At 38.6% G+C, this 16523-nt stretch overlaps 1 protein-coding gene and 1 long non-coding RNA gene across 3 annotated transcripts in view; one reads left to right on the top strand and one right to left on the bottom strand.

The window, feature by feature from the left end:
• Positions 1 to 16523, bottom strand: part of LOC144576662 (uncharacterized) — a 239910-nt gene that overhangs the window by 24659 nt on the left and 198728 nt on the right. The gene's annotated exons all lie outside the window — the stretch shown is intronic.
• Positions 1 to 16523, top strand: part of ARHGAP15 (Rho GTPase activating protein 15) — a 660617-nt gene that overhangs the window by 589991 nt on the left and 54103 nt on the right. For both annotated transcript variants that reach the window (XM_002749466.5, XM_054257664.2), the window contains exon 13: positions 4482 to 4587. In XM_002749466.5, the coding sequence (XP_002749512.2) occupies positions 4482 to 4587 (106 nt within the window). The remainder of the gene's footprint in view (positions 1 to 4481; positions 4588 to 16523) is intronic.

Genomic DNA, 16523 nt, shown 5'->3' with positions numbered 1-16523 from the left:
TAATGTAAAAAGTTAGAGATATCTCAAAGTCTTCTCAGAACTTTAAATGCTTCATAATGAGAAAAACATATGCTGAGGGAGAAATATTAATAGAAAATGCTGTCTTTCAGATGCTCACTGAATCAATTGAAGACAGTTGACACATCTTTAGTAAGCTGTGTATGAATCTTAGCTCATTAACCACTCCTGTATTATGTATGTTGATTCCAATTCCTAATATGACACATCAATAAACCAGATCTGAAAAGGTGTCATTTCAATTTTAATGTATCCAATTGTATTTTTAGATGTTCCTCCACTTAGAAGTGTTTCTGTTATTTCCTGATTTTACAAGCTATGGAAGAGTGGGTGTGGTATTGATTTGAATGAAAAAACACTGCTTTCCTATAACCTTTTCAGAAGATTTTGTTCTGATTATGTTGTAAGAAAAATTAATTGTTTCTCCTTAATATTTCAGCTCTCTCTAAGCCATGGTACAGTTCCCCATTTAGAACTTAAGTATAATTTGACCACAAATATGCATGCACCAATATCCAGTTGTCTGATTGGTCAAGAATGTGTGAAAGTGGAAAAAGAGAGAAAAATATTTCTATAAAATATTCTTCATGTAGAATGTTTCTTATAGGCAGACTTGGAAACCAACATGTAATTTTTATAGGGTTACATCTACATAACTGAACCTGCTCACCAATCAGACCATCAATTTCTCAACCTATCACCCAGTATTTAGGTTATTGTGTCATGTTGGGCTACCATAGCAATTGTATTTTCACCAATCGGCACCAACTCAGTTCAAGAATTAGCAACTACATTTTGAATGTCTTTGCAACCAGATAGTATGCTAACTGCTGGAATTATAAGGTGAACCAGACCCCGTGAAGTGGGCCTCAAAAAAGGTGAGAGCGGTGCAGGGGAAAGCAAAGATAGAATACTTTGTTTTACTTGTAATTGTGCCTGGTACATTACATACTATCTTGTTTATTCAACAAAACTACCATTTTAGATCTTATTCAAAGAGAGTAAGAAACTTGTCGAAGACCACACAGCTAAACAAAAGCCATTACAGAATTCAAACCAAGGTCCAAGTATTCCGATTCATGTTCACAACTTTCATTAGTTCACTCACTAATTCTTCATTCATTTAACCCACCACATGCCTGTATAAAAATTGCCTGGCTTTAAAAGTTCCATATGTAATGGAGGAATTTGACAAGTACTCGAGCAGTAGAAATACCATGCAAAGTGTTTTATAAGTAGAATATTCTAAATGCAACAGAACACAGGAGAGGGAGAGCTGACTCTAAGAAAGCTCATAATTCTTTTAACTGTTGGCTTAACAGACGTGATTATGTCTTAGTTCCTGCCCAAACACCATGGAAGTGTCCTTGCAAATCAACTCTTTCCCATGAAGCAATGGCCAATCTCTTCTGACCCCACCCTGACTGGATCATCTGTTCTCTATGAGTAAAGTTTGCTAGTTAGAGCCAGCAAGACTACTCCCCTCTTCTTGCCTGTCAAGCTGAATTGGTAGCTGTTACTTCTGTAGCCCTTGATGTCAACTGGTCCTTTTTTGGAGAGTCTGACATTAACCCGGTTATTACTACAGTCAGATATTTCAGTGAAATTAGAAAGGTGTCTTCTCCCTCTCTCCCCTCGTCCCCTTCCCAGTATCATACTGATTGCTTGCACCTAGTAGTTCACCAGATCCTCAGGTAAACTGCACTACTGGCATCATGCCAAACTGTACAGAATGCACCCACCCCTTGAATATATATGTAGTGTGTGTATACGTGTGTGTGTGTGTGTGTATACAATTATTGTTGTATGGTATTAGCTTCAAATAGATACAAGGCATTCAAGCATCCCTAATAGCTCTGACCTGGGCATACTATACCAATTTCACTCTCTTCTTTATTAACTTATTGTACATTTTTTCTGGTTTACGATATTTCATAGGCTCCAATTGGTCTTGTGAAGCATCACATTTTCTGACCATCATTAAGCTCCAAGAGAGCTTTTTACTATTTGGCAGAAAAGATGAGGTCTGGTGTCGGCTACGATGTTGTAACTTTCTTTTATTTCTCTTTCTCGTTCCCCTTTGTTTCTTTCATTTGCAGTTGTCCAAGCCATATTATGTTGGAACTCTTCTAAGAATAACTGCAATTTTGAAAGCTTTGACTGTGGGAGGCATTATTTATAGGCCTTTGTGGTTTTAGGAGGAAAAATAAAAGCTTCCAAGCAGAGTTCTACTAGGAAGACTGCCCCCATCCCACTTTAGCCAAATACCATCTTCTGCAGGATATTTTCCTATAATTCCTCATAAAAAATTTTCTTTTGTGACAACATATTAAAGAAGCTGCCAGTGTCTAACTCTTTCTTATTTGACTGTCATAAAGTTTATATACCTCTTGAATTAGACTTTTGTAAGTACATCATATTATTAAGAACTGTGTTTGACCTTAATATCAGAGATCCATCCTCAAGGGTGTCAGTACACAAGGGCTTCTTTTCTTATGCGAAAGAAACCCAGAGGGCCAGGCGTGGTGGCTTATGCCTGTAATTTCAGCACTTAGGGAAGCCAAGGTAGAATGATTGCTTGAGCCCAGGAGTTCAAGACCTGCCTGGGCAACATAGTGAGACCCTTTTTCTATACAAAATGAAATTAGCTGGGCATGGTGGCATGCACCCATAGTCCCAGCTACTCAGGAGCTGAAGCAGGAGGATAGCTTGAACTCAGGAGTTGAGACTGCAGTGAGCTGTGTTCACACCACTGCACTCCAGCCTGCATAACAGAGCAAGATCCCATCTCAAAAAATACAAAAGAAACCCAGAGGCAGGAAGTGCAGGACTGGTCTGACTGCTCCACAGATTCAAGAAAGCTCTTTCTACCTGTATATTCTGCTTCACAGAGCTTCAGTTCTCCAGATTAGACCACTGAAAAGCCACTCTGTCTATATTCAAAGAAACAGAAAGGAGAAAAGATACAAAGGCTTAAAGCTAAATCAGCTCATACATGCCATCCCAGAAGACCTGACCAACACTGACTTCAGTCTCACTGGCCAGACTTAGTCTCATGGTGACTCTAGCTCCAGGCCATCTGCATTTATTACCATCCTCTCAACAGTGGGGTTATCTTGCTAAGGAAGAAAATAGTTACTGGGTGGATGTTTGTCTTACATATTATTCTTTTTTATATCTTATTTTCCAGCTGCAGCCTGTTTAGAATCATCAGGAGCTCTATGCTAGAAGTTATAGAAAGGAAAGATACCTAAAGCATAGAAAGGGAAGTGCATGAGGTGTCTAAGTTTAATAAATAATTACATCTCTAGATGGGAAGGCCCTTGTTAAAACTATGGAAAGATGAATTCTCTTGTGTACTAAGTAAATCAATTTTTACTTTTCCATCCATAAACAAAACAAAATGAGAGAAAGCAATCTATGTGGTATACAGTTTTGAACAACTTCCTATTTTACAAATTGTGCATGACCAGGCAATATGCTATTTCAATTTTTTTTAATACTCTCTTAAAGGAAAAACAATGTGTAAGGAAAAAGGAATAACATGGAAATAATTTTTAAAAAATTTTTGCCCTTTTACAAAATCAAGCAATGATAGAATATTTGTAATCAAATTGCACTATATGTTGTTTAGTTTTCCATTGCTGCTGTAACACTAACACACGCTTAAAACACAAACTTATTCTCTTACAGTCCTGGAGGACTGCAAGTCTGAAATCAGCTTCACTGGGCAAAAGCAAGAGGTTGGTAGGCCTGCGGTACCCCTAGTGGCTCTGTCTCCTTGCCTTTCCCAGCTTTTGGAGACTATCGCAATTCCTCAGACAGCAGCCTCTCACGCTGCTCCCATTGTCATGTGAGAAGTCACATCACCTTTTCTCTCTGACCCTTATCCTCCTGTTTCTCCTTAATAAGGATCTTTGTGATTCCACTGGGCCCATTCAGATAATCCAGAAAAATCTTCCCGTCTCAAAATCTCTAACTTATCATATCTGCAAAGTCCCTTTTGCCATGTGAGGTAACAGTCACACATTCCAGGGGTTCAGACATGGACATCTTTGGAAGGCCCTTATTTGCGCTACCATACCTTGTAAAACAGGGCATTTAAGAAAACCAAATGTTAAGATAAGGAAGGCAATGTCAAAGTCACATTGTTGTTGTTTTCACGTTGATTATCTCACAGTATAGCTATTCCATCTACATTTGAAGCAGAAAGGAAAAATGTACAAATGTTAAAAGCTACATCAGCTCGTACACAGCCTCCCAAAAGGCCTGCCACAGTCAAATTCAGAGTCAAAAAGAAACTCCTCAATAACCAGGTCAAGTCCACCTATTCCCTTTGGCTACTGACTAGGACTCTTAGTTGCTAGTCTTAGTCCAAAATTTGCCCAAGAAAATTTTCTTATGTATCTGTACCTATGAAATCTTGTGGGTTTTCCCCCCTAACCTTCCTTCTTTTTTTTCAGAAAAGCAAGACAACAACACAAGAATTAAAGCTGTAAAGTCTCTTGTACAAAAACTGCCTCCACCAAATCGTGACACCATGAAAGTGCTCTTTGGACATCTAACTAAGTAAGTTGTACGGGTTTCTGGATGTGTCAATTTATAGTCATTTCATAAATGGGCAATATTTAATTTTAGATCTCTAAGGCAAGAGTTTCCAAGTGAGTCTACCTCATATTTTCCCTTATAGCTGACCTAGGTCTTACTGCAGAAGCTGGAGAATGTGCTAGGGATAGGAAGGAGAATCTACAAAAGTAATTTCTGAAATAGCTTATTTTTCAAGGCCTTTTCAACAAGTATATGTTTGCTGATTGATTGTCAGAACCATCGCCTGAACCCCAGGATGGGTCACTGGACTTTGTTTTCTAACATAATAGAAAGAACATGAAATGATTCAGACATGGATTCAAAACTCAGTCCCAACAAGTACCAAGTGCTATGGCCACAAACAAGTTATTTAAACTCTCTGCATCCAATTTCCTCATCTGTAAAATGTTGGCTCAGATTGCTAGGGTGCTATCTGTGTAAATAGCTAAAAGAGGAGTCTTCCAGGAAGAAGAAAGACAAATGTAAAGCCCTAGAGGCCTCTAAGAGCTTGAAGTATTTGAAAAGCAGAAATTAAACCCGAACTGCTAGGGCCTACTGTGGAGACAGGATGGGGTCAGGAGCTGAAGTCTCAAACATCACACGAGCATCAGATCACATAGGTTCTGTGGTTCATGGTGAAATATTTAGATTTCATTCTAAATATGAGGAAGAACCACTGAAGAATGCTACATTGATGGAGTGTAAAAGATTGCTCTGGCTGCTGAGCAGAGAATGCTTCCAAATGTGAAGACAGGAAGACCTAATGGTAGACAACCACAGTAGTCCAGGTAAAAGTATCAGTGACTTGAGCAGAGCCCTCAGAGAGAAATGGGTAGAGATATTGTGGAGACGGATCAGGCTAGACTTGCTGCTGATTGGGATACCATGGGGAAAGGAAAGGAGAAATCAAGTATGTAACTTAGGGTTTCAATTGGGCAAGTGAAGAAACCATAGTGCTGCAGAAATGGGTAAAACTGGGGGAGGAACAAGTTGAGTAGGAAAAGCAGGTTTGAGAGCTCTATTTTGGACATGTTAAGTCTAAAATGACTGTTACTCATTTGCCTTCTGTTAATACCTTCTTCAGATAAGGCAGAGTGCAACAGAAGTGATGAGGTTTTAGCTTTCATGATATATGCATAGTAATATTGAAGCCTGATAGAGTTTCAAATAGATTGAGCAGTTTTGCTTTTGTGAGATTAAATCTCCTTAAACACCTCAATCACTCATAATTTGGGAAGAGTCATTCCTACAGATTGTTCAACTAATCCATTACATGATTTCTAATTGCGAATGTAATACATGCAATTGCACCCCCCAAAATTAAGCAACAGTGATGCATTTACCCTAAAAAATGAAATCTGCCTACCAGACACTCTTAGCCTGCTGAACAGAAGTAACGAATATTTTTGTATGTATCCTTCCTGACCTGTTCCTAAGCACATGCAAACATGTGTGTGTGGTTGTTTCTTATGTTAAAGTACATCAGATTGCACATATCATTATACAACTATTTTGCAACTCATATACAGACTTCTATTTCATTAAAAGACTTATTCTTTCAAATGCTGTCATAGTATTTCATGGTATACACAGTCCATAACTTACTAAACCAGTTCATTGCATTAGGGAACGTGTTTTAATCAACTCATCATTTCATTTTCTGTCTTATTTTACTCTCAAAGGGGAACTTTATTTTAAAGTTCAGAAAATCTCTTAGAGTTTTCCTTCTTCTCACTTCCACATACTGGCTACATGGGAAATCCAATGTGGTTTAGTGAAAGGATCTTGGGCTTTAAAGCAATAGAAAGAGAGACCTCCAGTCAAATCCTTGCTCTATACTTCACTCCCATTATGATCTCAGGCAAGTAAAATCGGATTAAATACTATCAACCATATCTCATGGTTATGAGAATTAAATGAGATAATGCATATAAAATGCCTGGCACAAGGTAAGCATTTCTCAAATGTTAATTCTTTTCCCTTAGGATCCAGACACCATGAAAGGGGTTTCAAGTTACAAGTAAATACTGGATTGCTTATCTCAGTAACTTTAACTGGACAAAGTCATAAAACAAATGGAGAAGGATACCCTTTAATGCTATGCAATACCTAGTCTTGGAGTTCTTGAGAAATATCCATTACTCTATCCCAATTATTCCCTCTTTTTTCAACTGAAGGAACAGCTATAAAATAAAGAAACTAAGAGTCAGCTAAATCCTCCTTCAAAGAAAATAAATAAAGCACAAGAAGAGAATCTATCTAGTTAAAAATCTTCAAAGGATGACTATGGTCTATGTCTAGGCCACATAATCCCAGTTTTAACAATTAATGCCTGATCCTGGTTTTTATATCTAAGTTCATTTCCTAATCTTGTTACAACTTTCATTTAGTTAAATAGTGATGGAAATAGATGTTTAAAATTATGATTTAAGATTAGATTATTATATCACTTCACAGTATTCACATTTTAAGGCTGATTATTATACATGGGAAGAAGTGTTATTTGCTAGCCACTAACCTTTCTTGGGTGGTATGACGATATTTCACCCTGTACCAATTTATAAACTGGGTTTAATTATGCACGAGTATGTACACACAATTATATCTTGTTAAGCATTTTTTTTGCTAAGTTTTTGATAAACAGCCAATCGTGGCATGCCATCAAAGCCTGAGAAGACTAAATAAGAAGATTGTTTAACAGGAATTTAAATATATTCGTGTTTGAAAGAATCATTAGAATGTTTTCCTTAGTCTTGATGCATTTGGTAGTTCTTCAGAAAATCTATCGTCAACACTTGTATGTAGTGTTTATTCCAAATTGTTGCAAATATATATATATTTTGAAGTTTGTTTGGTGAGGGTCAGGGAATGTCATGAAGTGCCAAAAATTCCACTTGACCTACGTACTCTACAGTCAACAGAAAAGCACTATATTTTTCCAGAGTTCTGAGTTAAATGCACTCCTCAAAGCAGATCGGCTAACAACTGGGAAAACAATACAGCACAGTTGGACTAGAAGGTGGATGTAAATCCTATTCACAAAAGCCAGAATTTTTAAAGGACTGTGATTATATTAAGCATAAGGTTGCACAATGGCTGCACAGGCTGACTAATCTCAGAGTCCAGAGTCTTCATTCTTAATCAAACTCAAGGTCAAGTTCTATGCTTCTGCTATCGTAACTTAAGACCAGGAATTCAGAATAAGCTATTGTCCAAGATGCTGTCAGCCAGAAACCCTTATTAATAGCCATTTTCACAAATTGACATTACAGTGATAGGCCCTGGAAGGTCCTCTGGTACCTTCTGAATCATCACATAAATGGCAAAACTGTCTCCATAATATACAAGTATCAAATCCATTTTCCTATAGCCTGCATCTTTGGAAAGGCAGAGAGGCAGAGTGAAGATGAAGTTAATGGGAGGGAGGACCTAGAAAGATGGTTTACTTGCTGATGGGTAGTAGTTGGTGGTTGAGAGTCAGTAAAGAAGTTAAATAAGAACTAGGGAATCCTTAACATTTTATGAACCAGAAAATTGCATGATGTGCTCAGTGTTTATGTAAGAGTCATCTGAAAGCAGAGAATAGGATGAAAGACATAGAAAGAGGAGAAAACCCAGGAGGCCCCAGGGGAGTTGCAGTTGGATTGGAGTGATAGGCGTCAAAAGGAAAGAAATGGCCAAAGTCTTGAGATTTTTCAAAGAAAAAGTCCACACAATTTTCATTTGTCTCATTTCTGTGTCTCCCATATCCAGTCAGCCATAGAGATTTGTCTGAGATTTCAATGATGAGTTCTTGTGAAAATTGTTCCCCCAATAGCATTATTTTTACAAAAGGAGATGTTATTTAGAAGGGTATCCTTTTCTCTATTTTCCAAAAACAGACAAGAGAAAGAAGATGAGGTTGTAGAAAACTAATGAAACAGGGTGAATCCCATTTTGGCAGGTGTATATGAATTAAGCCCTCTCTATGCTGCCTGTTGGGATGTACAGCCAGCATATTGGAAAACCCGTGAATGTAATATATCTCAAGAATGCAGACTCTTCAAAGTTTCATACCTTTAAAAGCAATCATAAAGAGTAAAAAAGTTTATGCAGATAAAATTGTCTGTGACAGCACTGTTTGCAATGGTGAAACTTTAGAAACAATGTATGCGTTCAGTGATGGGGAGGGTTATATAGAACAGGATATATCATATTGGCTTAGTAAAGTGTAGTTCGTGTTTTTCTTTCTGCTTTAACTTGCACAAATGCTGTGTTAAATGTTAAATAAAATCAGAGATATAGTCTTTTGCATACAAAGAGCGCTTAATTATAAATATGTGAAAAAAGTTATGAATGTAGAAAAGACTATAAAAATATTTACTAAAATGTTAATATTTCTTTCCTTGAGTTGTTGGATTGTGAAAGTTTTGCTCCTGTGTTCCTTTTTCTCCCCTAACAATGGTATAGGAGGAGACACTGAGGTTAAGGAGAGAAAGAAACCAGGATTTGGAGTTAGGCTGACCTAAATGCAAGTCTTGCCTCTGCTGCTTACAGAAGTGTAACCTTGGCCAAGTTATTCAACTCTAAGCTTCCATTTTGTCATCTGTCCAAGCGAGATTATAATAGAACTTATTTCTGTAGTGAGAAGTAAATGAATAATGCTTTCGAAGAGTTCTGCGTAGTGCTTAGCACATATGTACTAAATAAACATTTTACACCAATGTATTATTTCTACATGTATTACTATATTGCATATATTACAGTATTTTTATAATGAGGAAAATATAAAATTATTTATGAAATAAATATAGGAAGAATTACCAAGGCAGTACAGGCTAAATTACTGCTAAATTTCCTGGCTTCCAGAAAATTCTTTATCCCACCTCCGGATCTTTTCCTAAAACTTGAGTTTCCTTAGTGGCCTGACCCAACTAGTTTCCCAGAGCCCCAGAAAGACTATTTCACATGTTTGACAAGCTACATCACACCCCCATCCTCATACCCAATCACAACTCTTTTTTGTCTTAGACTCCCTGTCATCCTGGCTGGCATATTGTCACATGGTCTTAGTTCCAACTCTTCACCTTCCAAGTGATAGTTTGCTGTATGATCATCTAGTCTGCCTGCCTCTAGGGCAGGCATAAAGAGATTGGAAATAGGCACAGGTTTTCCTAGGCCTCTTATGAAGAGCCTTCTTCTCTGTTACAGCAGTCTCCTATGGAGACTTCTAGTTCTCTTGCTTTGTTGTATAACTTATCAGAGTGATTTTCATGATCAGAATTTCCTGTCAAGACAAACAGAATACCAGCTTTGTGAAAGCCTGGTAAGCAAGAGATCTTGAAGCCAGCAGGGTGTACTCTGTGTGGCAGTCACCACTATAAACACTCCTAGAATCCTATCAACTACCTATCCACCTAGAGTCTTATCAATTACATATCCACCTAGACCTGGTGCTACCCTTTGTAATGACTAGGATTTTGTTGTCATTACTATTAGCAAAGTATTCTCGATATGGCTGAAGTCTTTTTCCACATTTTCATTTCCATGATAAAAATAATACATGAGAATTATGGAAAATTTAAAAATAAATTAAATTTAGCTCTGTGGAAAGACTTTAACTAGTTAGCCAGATTTCCTTTGTGGCATGCATTTTGGAAGCCAAAACAATCTCAAATTTGTGAGTGGGGTAAGGACTCAAAAGAACTTTCATGTACATGTTATGCATGTACACATTATTCAGAGAAAATCCAAGTGTCTTATAAATGGGTGACTTTTAAGAATGACGTAGGAAGTAATGTCATTTGTTGATTTTTTAAAATAGCTTTGGAAGAATATATTTCCCACAGATTTTAGGTGCAAATAGACTTTATTATAGGAGACTTGCACTTTGTAAAATAGGTTGAAAGGAAAGTTAAAATCTTCCCTTTTGCATTAACTGTTAGAAAGTTGTCCAGCTGTTCATAGAATTCCAAGGTGAAAAAATGATATGGCTGAATAGACAAATCTCATGGACACATGCCAGTTGAATGCCTCGTTGAAAGTAGACACTGTTGAGCTGAGGCTGTTTAGTGAAAGTAAACCGATACTTAAAGCTTCTCTGTGGTCTTCACGGATATTAAATAAAATATGCTACAAAAGTATCTCAGAGGCAACTGAAATGATAATGACCCAGAAATATAAGCATTGTATCAGAAAACAATGGAGACAAACTAATTCATCCACCCTGTCTTTAAAATGGCACTGTAGGTATTTCTGACATTTTGGTGGGGAGAAATTAGATACAGTTAAAGAATAAACCTCAAAGCCCACAGCCATCACCCTTCTCTCTGGTCGTTGGGGGCCATGGCTGGTGATGCTTTCTGCCTCCGATCCAGGTCTCTGAATGCTCAGCTCACTATGCTTTCGAGCAGGGTCATGTTTTTCTGTGCTGTCTTCTGGCACTCCATTCTTTTTCTGTACACTTTGGTCTTTCACCCAACCACAATACCTGATATCCAAAGACTTGCAGGACATGGGTATTTATACTGGAAAATGAGGAACCTGTACAAATTGTTATTTTCTTTTACTCTCTATTTTTTTTTTTCCTTTCCTGTGGGACAGGGGTTGCAAGTTGTTTGAAATAAGCCAGAAGCTTCCTAGCTCCTTTGCTCGTTGTATTTAAAATGGCACCCTAATCACTTTGAAGAGCTAATGTACTTCCTATCGGCCTGAAACTTCTCAACGGGACTCCCATGGCAAAATTTGGCCTGGTAGTTAAGAAAATTAATTACTCCAATCGCGAGGGTGAAGCAATAGTTCCTAACTCCCCATAGTAATCATTAAAATGTCATCTACTTAGGAGACATCTTGGCATGGGATTTATAAGGTTTGTGAGCTGAGGACTAAGGTTCAATGATCCTTCCAGCAGTGCCTCCTCGTTGTAGAGGAAGGCTGTGGGAGATAGGTTTTCAGAGGGAGTGAAATTATTACTTTAGATCTTTAGATTTAATATTTGAATGGAAACATTTACCACTGAAAAATAGGAAACAACAAAACCTAAAGTTGCTACTGTCCCATCTATCATTGTTGTCCCTACTGTTAAGTGATAGCCAACTGCATGAGGGTATTTCTCTCATGAGAGCTAAAATTTTTAAGTTGCCCCCTCCTGACATTCTCTACTCATAGTAGAGAATCAGAGACTATATCTTCTGATTCCAAATTCTTTCCATTAGGCCTTTAACCTATGGAAAGAATTTGGAATCAGAAGATATAGTCTCAAGTCCCAGCCTCAGCCCTTAGAAACTGTACAATATTGAGAAAATCTTTCAAAGTCTGTAGCCATCCCTTTTGTTCATGTGTGAAATAAGTCAAATGAATTTATATTTGTGAAAATGTTTGGTAACTAAAATTCTACCTATGAATTCCTTCAGGAAGCCTCAAATGAGTGCCTGCTATATTCTAGGCCTAAACAAAATTGGGGGTTGGAAGAGTATGGCCCACAGGCCGCACTCAGCCTGCCTGTTTTTGTCAATAAAGTTTTATTGAAACACACAAACACACCTATTTATTTATGTTTTGCCTATGACTGTTTTCATGCTACAATGGCAAGAGGTCACAATAAGTCACAACAAGGTATACAAGGCCAAAAATATTTACTATTTGACCCTTCACAGAAAAAAAATGCTGACCCTTCAACTCAATGTTAGAGGCATAAGGAGGATTCCTTCCCTCACATATCTTATCATCCCTGGAGGGCAAATAAATTAGTAAACAATTATAAAAAATGTGATGCAATGTCTAAAATGCTATGAGAATTCTAGACAGAAGCTGCAGTTTAGCTTAGAAAAATCAAAGGATGCCTCCCACAGGACATGAAACAAGCTATCTTTAAGAATGTTGGTTTGGCAGACAACAGGCCTACTATAAAGAGAGAGAATATTGTGTACAAGGACATGGAGAAGAACTGCCATGTGGTAAAGAAATGATGAGTCCTCTAGAAGGATTAGAGAATTCGAAATCATAAAGAAAATAAAGCATGTCAGATTATAAGCCTCGAATATTGTAAACAACTTAAATTGTGAAGAACACCATACACTCTGATAAGGAGCTTGAAATTCTTTCTGTAGGCCAAGCAATGTTGCTCGCTCCCTCATGTAATCCTGGCACTTTGGGAGGTTGAAAAGGGAGAATCACTTGAGCTCAGGAGTTCCAGATCAGCCTGGGCAACATAGAACTCATCTCACAAAACATTAAAAAATTAGCCAGACATTGTGGTGTGCACCTACGGTGCCGGCTGCTCAAGTAGCTGAGGCAAGAGGATCACTTGAACCAGGAAGTCAGAGGCTAGAGGGAGCTATGATTTTGCCACTGCACTCCAGGCAACAGAGCAAGATCATGTCTCAAAAAACCTGTAGACATTAGGATAATCACTGTAGGCTCTGAAATGGAGAGGTAAGGTAATGAAATTTGTATTCATAAAGATCACAGTTTTTATAAGAGTAAAGGACAGCTTGTAGAAGGGCAATGCCAGAAGTAGGGAAAACAGTGAAGATGCTGGTATAATAGTCCAAGCTAGAGATCCCCAGCTAAGGGAGTGATAGGGAGAATGGGGGAAAGAGATGCATACAAGAGGCATTGAAGAGGCAGATTCAACAGAACATGTGCACCAAGGACATGCAAGAGGTTAGGAAGACGAAGGACTCCAGGATGGTATCCAGAGTTTGAATTAGGCAAATGGTGATACCCCCTTAACTTACATTTCATATAGGAAAAGAACCAAATTGGAGGCCTGAAAAAAGCAGAAATTTTGTTAACATAATGTGACTTGCTCCTTGTTATATTCTATTAGCAAAATCCAGTTGAGAATAAGAAATATATGCTAGGAATGCAAGAAAGATGATTGAGATCTAGGTATGAATTTTGGAGTTATTGGTTTAAAGATGGAAATGGGGTAAGGTCATAAATACCTCCAAGGGACCATGTGAACCCAGAAGAGAGTCAAGGCAGATTCCTAGAAACTTCTAACATTGAATGGGTGGCCAGAGAAAAAGATAGCAGGAAAGAAGTCTGAGAATTGTGTGCATGTTGGTAGAAAAAACATTTGGCAAAAGCAAAGATATTATATTTTGTGACTAAAACTACTAATTACACAAGAGAGACCTAGAATAACCTCAGCTTAACAGGACGTTGGGCAGAATTTATAACAATGACCAGCTACTGTTCTTACTTTCACCCTTCAGCTTTTGAAAAAAACACAGGAATAAATATAATCTAGCAGGGAAAAATGGTATTCTATAGCATAGCCAGGTCCTGAAAATACTGGTGAGAATGGAAATTACAAAGAACTAACCTGGCCTCTTCTGCTGTTAGAGCACTGGCTCCAGAAGGACAGATATTCATGTCATTTTGATTCTTGCTATGTCCCCTAGTACCATGTCCTACCTATTATAGATACTCATTAATTTTTGTTGAACAAATGGAATCACATTATTTCATTAAACCAGATGATAATCTAATAGCTAGTGAGTGGCTCCAGGTAAGATCAACTTCATAAGCCTAGTGTATTAGTCAATTTTCACACTGCTGATAAAGACATACCCAAGACTGGGAATAAAAAAATGTTTAATTGGATTTATAATACCACATGGCTGGAGAAGTCTCAAAATCTTGGCGGGAGGCAAAAGGTACTTCTTACATGGTGGTGGCAAAATAAAATAAGGAAGAAGCAAAAATGGAAATCCCTGATAAATCCATCAGATTTCATGAGACTTATGCACTATCACAAGAATAACATGGGAAAGACCAGTCCCCATGATCCAACTGCCTCCCCCTGGGTCCTTCCCATAACACATGGGAATTCTGGGAGATATAATTCAAGTTGAATTTTGGATGGGAACACAACCAAACCATGTCTTCCACCCCTGACCCTCCAAATCTCATGTCCTCACATTTGAAACCGAATCATGCCTTCCCAACAGTCCCCCAAAGTCTTAACTCATTTCAGCATTAACCCAAAAGTCCATAGTCCAAAATCTCATCTAAGACAAGGCAAGTCCCTTCTACCTATAAGCCTGTAAAATCAAAAGCAAGCTTCCTAGATACAAAGGGGGTATACATGTTGAGTAAATACAGCCATTCCAAATGGGAGACAGCCAAAACAAAGGGGTTACAGGCCCCAGGCAAGTCCAAAATCCAGCAGGGCAGTCAAATTTGAAATCTCCACAATGATCTCCTTTGACTTCAGGTCTCACATTCAGGTCACACTGATGCAAGAGATGGTTTCCCATGGTCTTGGGCAGCTCCACCCCTGTGGTTTTACAGGACACAGCCTCCCTCCTGGCTGCTTTCATGGCCTCGCATTGAGTATCTACAGCTTTTCTAGGCACACAGTTCAAGTTGTCAGTAAATCTACCATACTGGGGTCTAGAGAATGGTGGTCCTCTTCTCACAGCTCCACTTGGCAGTCCCAATAGGGACTCTGAGTGGGGACTCTGACTGCACATTACCCTTCTGCACTGCACTAGCAGAAGTTCTCCATGAGGACCCTGCACCTGCAGCAAACTTTTGTCTGGGAATTCAGACATTTCCATACATCTTTTGAAATCTAAGTGGAGGTTCCCAAACCTCATTTCTTGACTTCTGTGCGCCTGCAGTCTCAACATCATATGGAAGTTGCCAAGGTTTGGGCTTCCACCCTCTGAAGCCACAGACTGAGCTCTGCATTGGCCCCTTTCAGATATGGTTGGAGCAGCTGAGATGCAGGGCACCAAGTCCCTAGGCTACACACAGCATGGGGACCCTGGGCCCAACCCATGAAGCCACTTTTTCCTCCTGAGCCTCTGGGCCTGTTATGGGAGGGGCTGCCATGAAGGCCTCTGACATGGCCTGGAGACATTTTTCCCATGGTCTTGGGGATTAACATTTGGTTCCTTGATAGTTATGCAAATTTCTGCAGCTGGCTTAAATTTCGCCGCAGATATTGGGTTTTTCTTTTCTACTGCATTGTCAGCCTGCAAATTTTCTGAACTTTTATCCTCTGTTTCCCTTTTAAAACAGAATGCTTTTACCAGCACCCAAGTCACATTTCTAATGCTTTGCTGCCTAGGAATTTCTTCTGCCAGATACCCTAAATCATCTCTCCCAAATTCAAAGTTTCACAAATCTCTATGGCAGGGGCAGAATGCTGCCAGACTCTTTGCTAAAACATAACAAGAGTCACCTTTGCTCCAGTTCCAATCTCCATCTGAGACCACTTCAGCCTAGGTCTTATTGTTCATATCACTATCAGCAATTTTGTCAAAGCCATTCAACAAGTCACTAGGAGGTTCCAAAATTTCCCACATTTTCCTGTCTTCGTCTGAGCCCTCCAAACTGTTTCAACCTCTGCCTGTTACCCAGTTCCAAAGTCACTTCCACATTTTCAGGTATCTTTTCAGCAACACCACATTCTAATAGTACCAATTTACTGTATTAGTCCATTTTCACACTGCTGATAAAGGACATACCCAAGACTGGGAAGAAAAAGGTTTAATTAGACTTACATTTCCACATGCTGGGGAGGCCTCAGAATCATGGCAGGAGGCAAAAGTCACATCTTACACGTCAGGGGACAAGGGAAAGTGAGGAAGAAGCAAAATCACAACCCCTAATAAGCCCAGAAGATCTCATGAGACTTATACAATATCACAAGAACATCACAGGAAAGACCAGCCCTCTTGATTCAATTACCTCCTCCTGGGTCTCTCCCAAAACACATGAGAATTCTGGGAGATACAATTCAAATTGAGATTTGAATGTGAACACAGCCAAACCATATCACCTGGAATCTTAGAAACTTGGTATTTTCAGACTACTACTAGGGAATATTCCATCTTAATGGTATTAGTAAGCAAGTTGTTCCTCTCAAGTTTATCTCCCCCAAACCTGATACTTTTCTTATCATCCCAACAAAGAAATGA

The sequence above is a fragment of the Callithrix jacchus genome, chromosome 6 (genome assembly GCF_049354715.1).
Source record: "Callithrix jacchus isolate 240 chromosome 6, calJac240_pri, whole genome shotgun sequence".
NCBI lineage: Eukaryota > Metazoa > Chordata > Mammalia > Primates > Cebidae > Callithrix > Callithrix jacchus.
This window is presented reverse-complemented; position numbering and strand designations above follow the sequence as displayed.